The 5,000-nt window shown below is 46.8% G+C and overlaps 1 protein-coding gene across 3 annotated transcripts in view; it reads right to left on the reverse strand.

Annotated features, from left to right (window-relative positions):
• The window catches only part of sh3glb2a (SH3-domain GRB2-like endophilin B2a), a 33,343-nt gene that overhangs the window by 4,133 nt on the left and 24,210 nt on the right, over positions 1 to 5,000 (reverse strand). Inside the window, exons 7-11 of one of the 3 annotated variants that reach the window (XM_062542318.1) lie at positions 4,361 to 4,384; positions 4,135 to 4,224; positions 3,630 to 3,730; positions 1,336 to 1,350; positions 557 to 752 (exon numbers count right to left, since the gene is read on the reverse strand). In XM_062542318.1, the coding sequence (XP_062398302.1) occupies positions 557 to 752; positions 1,336 to 1,350; positions 3,630 to 3,730; positions 4,135 to 4,224; positions 4,361 to 4,384 (426 nt within the window). Of the gene's footprint in view, positions 1 to 556; positions 753 to 1,335; positions 1,351 to 3,629; positions 3,731 to 4,134; positions 4,225 to 4,360; positions 4,430 to 5,000 lie in introns of all 3 variants that reach the window. The other 2 variants (XM_062542315.1, XM_062542319.1) reach the window with 2 other exon arrangements.

Raw genomic sequence — 5,000 nt, forward strand, 5'->3', positions numbered from 1 at the left:
CAGAGCAAACAATTTACAAAAACAATCTTTATGTGCACAAACAATCTCTATTTACAAAACAATCTCTATTTACACAACAATCTCTATTCACAAACAATCTCTATTTACAAACAATCTCTATTTACAAAACAATCTCTATTCACAAACAATCTCTATTTACAAACAATCTATATTTACAAACAATCTCTATTTACAAAACCATCTCTATTTACAAACAATCTCTATTTACAAAAACAATCTCTATTGACAAACAATCTCTATTTACAAAACCATCTCTATTTACAACAATCTTTATGTGCACAAACAATCTAGGACCTATTACCCCTCCCAATAAAGCCTTTTATTTACTTTTATTTGCATTTAAAAAAAAAAAAAACACACACATTATATTGTGTGTTTGCCTTGGATTTTGGCACAAGGGATTTTAACATCTAATCCTGTGTATTAATGTAATTATATTAGATTAATTATTGTATAGTATAGTTTATTTTTGTGAATAGGGGGTGTGTGTCTGAAGCGTAGGGGGTGTGTGTCTGAGGCGTAGGGGGTGTGTCACCTCGTCGGCCAATAGGGACATCTCGCTGGTGTCGGCGGCGTCGTAGTCGTACAGAACCTTGGCCTTGCGTGTGCCGCTGGCCGGCGGCTGGACCTCCTCGATCTGCAGCACGTCCGTCTCCGACGCCGTGGGGCTCGACGCACACGCCACAGGGTCCGGGGTGGAACCGGGGTTCCTCCCGAAGGAACTGGAGAACCTGAGAAGGGTGGGAGGAACAGCCCGATGACTCTATCATTCTTCCTTCTGAATGTTTACGTGCTGTGTGTCTTTTCCATGTGCTTTCACCGTGATACGTGCATTTCTTTCAGGTGCATCTGACCTCGGACAACAGATATAAAATAGCCAATTTGGCTCATTTCTGGCACATTTAGAACTAGTTCTTTAAAGCGCAATATCCATGTCAAATAAACAAATAAATAAGTAAAAGCTGCTGGATGGAGGTTCTGCTGATGGAGAATCTGAGAAGGAAGTGATGAAATAAGTTACAGTTGCACTATGCAAGTTTTGCTTTGAAATCTTATATTGAAATTTGATTTAAAAAAAGATATATAACGGAAAATATGTTTATCATATTTGTTTATATGATAAACATATTGTTTATCACTGATGGTTCCCATCTACTATAGCTTTCTACATCTAAAGAGTGACTTAAAAGTGTCCTGTTGATGATTGTGTTGATGATGATGCCTGTTCTTTTAGCCAGTTAGCTTCAGTTTGCCTTTTATAAGCAGATTTTGCAGAAAAATACAAAATCAAAAACGGGGTTCCGGCATACTTACGCATCCGCATGGGAGCTGAGAGCAGGGGAGGAATGGGAAACAAAGGCACAGTTAGGGAGATCACAAGTAGACATGGACACAGTTAGGGAGATCACAAGTAGACATGGACACAGTTAGGGAGGCTATAAGCACACATGGACACAGATAGAGAGGTTATAAGCACCCATGGACACAGTTATGGAGGTTATAAGCACACATGGACACAGTTAGGAAGGTCAAAGGCACACATGAACAGTTAAGGAGGTTATAAGTACACATGAACACAGTTAGGAAGGTCACAAGCACACATGGACACAGTTAGGGAGATTATAAACACACATGGACACAGTTAGGGAGGATACAGGAAGTCACACGCACAGTTAGGGAGGATACAGGAAGTCACACGCACAGTTAGGAATGTTACAGGGCCCAGCTGATAGCAGCTCACTCTGGAACGAGTCCAGTCAATATCAGGGCCAGATTAAGGCTAAAGCACGGCTAGATCAGGGCTAGATCAGGGCCACATCAGGGCCAGATTAAGGCTAAATCACGGCTAGATCAGGGCCGCCACAGGGCCAGATTAAGGCTAAATCACGGCTAGATCAGGGCCACATCAGGGCCAGATTAAGGCTAGATCAGGGCCACATCAGGGCCAGATTAAGGCTAAAGCACGGCTAGATCAGGGCCACATCAGGGCCAGATTAAGGCTAAATCACGGCTAGATCAGGGCCGCATCAGGGCCACATCAGGGCCACATCAGGGCCAGATTAAGGCTAAAGCACGGCTAGATCAGGGCCACATCAGGGCCACATCAGGGCCAGATTAAGGCTAGATCAGGGCCACATCAGGGCCAGAACAGCTGTCATCAGGGTTACTCAGTGAGTAGAAAGGAATCAAAATAAAACACATCACCCAATCTGTAGACAGACACAGCTCACAGGTAACACATTCTGGAGCAGGAGGCCGAGGCATACTCCTAAGAGACGTGCAGTGCTAAAGGACTCATGAAGGTTTAACAGCCCAAACTATTCATTATTCAGCAGATAAGCTCAACTGCTGGAGGATAAAGCCGGATATCCAGACGGCAGACAGCAGAGGGCATGCCGCTGGAGAAACACTGCGGGGTGACTAATCACCTGGGCAAGCTAAGAGGGCAGCTGTTGGCTGCAGCCTTTAAAATGTTCCCAAAACCAGCCATCAGCTCCACCTCCACACTGGCCAGACAGCATCCTAATTGAAAAGGCCGTGTAGAACTTCAACAGCTCCATCAGCTCCACCTCCACACTGGCCAGACAGCATCCTAATTGAAAAGGCCGTGTAGAACTTCAACAGCTCCATCAGCTCCACCTCCACACTGGCCAGACAGCATCCTAATTGAAAAGGCCGTGTAGAACTTCAACAGCTCCATCAGCTCCACCTCCACACTGGCCAGACAGCATCCTAATTGAAAAGGCCGTGTAGAACTTCAACAGCTCCATCAGCTCCACCTCCACACTGGCCAGACAGCAGCCTAATTGAGAAGGCCGTGTGGAACCACAACAGCTCCACCCAAACAGGCCAGCAGTAGGCAGTGTGCAGCGTCAAGTGTGAAGTGTGCACTGACCCAAGTGTTGCTTTGTTGTTGGAGTTGGGTGGTGTTTGTCTGGGTGGTGTACAAATGTAAGCATGTATGAGAAGCAGGCAGTGGGTCGGAGGGGAGTTGGGTGGTGTTTGTCTGGGTTGTGTTTGTCTGGGCGGTGTACAAGTGTAAGTGTGCAGGCAGTGGGTCGGAGGAGAGTTGGGCGGTGTTTGTCTGGGCGGTGTGCAGTGGGTCGGAGGGGGCCAGGGGGAGGTCCTACCTGCCCAGCTCCTTCTGCAGGTCCTGTATGACGTGTGTGTGTGTGTGTGTGTAGTGTGTGTGTGTGTGTGTGTCCTACCTGCCCAGCTCCTTGTGCAGGTCCTGTATGACGTGTGTGTGTGTGTGTGTAGTGTGTAGTGTGTAGTGTGTAGTGTGTAGTGTGTGTGTGTGTGTGTGTGTGTCCTACCTGCCCAGCTCCTTGTGCAGGTCCTGTATGACGTGTGTGTGTGTGTGTGTAGTGTGTGTGTGTGTGTGTGTCCTACCTGCCCAGCTCCTTGTGCAGGTCCTGTATGACGTGTGTGTGTGTGTGTGTGTGTAGTGTGTGTGTGTGTGTGTCCTACCTGCCCAGCTCCTGGTGCAGGTCCTGTATGACGTGTGTGTGTGTGTGTGTGTGTGTAGTGTGTGTGTGTGTCCTACCTGCCCAGCTCCTTCTGCAGGTCCTGTCTGACGTATGTGTGTGTGTGTGTGTGTGTCCTACCTGCCCAGCTCCTGGTGCAGGTCCTGCATGACGCGGTGGCACTGGTTGTAGTAGGCCGTCTGCGCCTCCACAAACTCGTGCAGGCAGCGCAGGTGATTCACCTGACAGACCACACACACACACACACACACACACACACACACACACACACACACACGCAGAGCAGAGAGATGCCTTTTGAGCTGCAACTCCTGCAGGGACACACTGGAATACACACTCCAACAGTGCTCCACCCATTCTGTGTGTTCCGGTGTCAGAGGCAGAGGGACTACCCTGTAGGCCCAGCAGGGTGCCATCAACACTAATGGGCTTCACACCAAGGAAGCATATATAGAAAAGAGTCACAAAATATAACAACTATAATAGAAACAAAATATAACGTTAAAATAACAAATTACAAGATTATAAGAAGAAACAGGAGTCACTGGTGAAAAGACTGACTTTTTGAAAACAGTGTGAATCCAGTGAGGTAGATTGATGGGTGTGTGCTGTGTTCCAGACTCACGTGTGTACTGCTGATTCCCTCCAGCAGGAGGCGTGTCACCTCGGCTTGTCTGTCAAACTCCGTCTGGGCCACACGTAACTCATGCTCAGCCTGGGACAGAGACAGCGCAAAATGACTCGACACAAATCCCATTAAACTTGTCCCACTTCACTTGCCATAGCCTCTCCATCTCCTCACTGCACTGAAATATGTCCCAAGGTGTCCCTGGAGGTCGTGTGGTACTCACTTTGTCCACCTCCTCAGTCCACAGCTGAGAGAGCCCATGGCCGCACGGGAAGGAAAAGAGAGATACATTCTGATGTCACAATGGAGACAGACATTCACTGAGGACAACATCATAATGGATTACTAGGCATTCTTTATGATGTCACAATGGTTATACAAACAAAGCACACATACATTCCGACAGCATCAAAATTAGTAAAGGTGTTCTCAGGTTAGAACATTACAGACATCACAACAGAATACCAATAATGTATTATTGTGACAAAACAGAGGTCAAGTCAACAGACAGGAAAAATGAAGAAACCACTGCACATTTTTCTGATGTCATCCTACAGTTGCTGAGTGACATTCACATGAGTTGGGATTTAAAAAAACAAAAAAACAATGGAGTTCTAATTTTCTTTCTTGGAATGTCACTCAGCAGCTGTAGGATGACATCGGGGAAATGTGCGGTGGTCTGTTCATTTTGTCCAGAGGTGCGTATGCAGCAGCAGTGGCCTATGGGGGATACTGATGACACAACAGAGGGGGCCCAGCCACACCACCGCTACAGTGACATTACAATAGAGCCAGTATTACGCAACAGCATCATGCATTATTCACAGCCAAAACAAAGGGTTTAGCACGTTCACACAAAACAC

The sequence above is a fragment of the Sardina pilchardus genome, chromosome 8 (assembly GCF_963854185.1).
Source record: "Sardina pilchardus chromosome 8, fSarPil1.1, whole genome shotgun sequence".
Taxonomy (NCBI): domain Eukaryota; kingdom Metazoa; phylum Chordata; class Actinopteri; order Clupeiformes; family Clupeidae; genus Sardina; species Sardina pilchardus.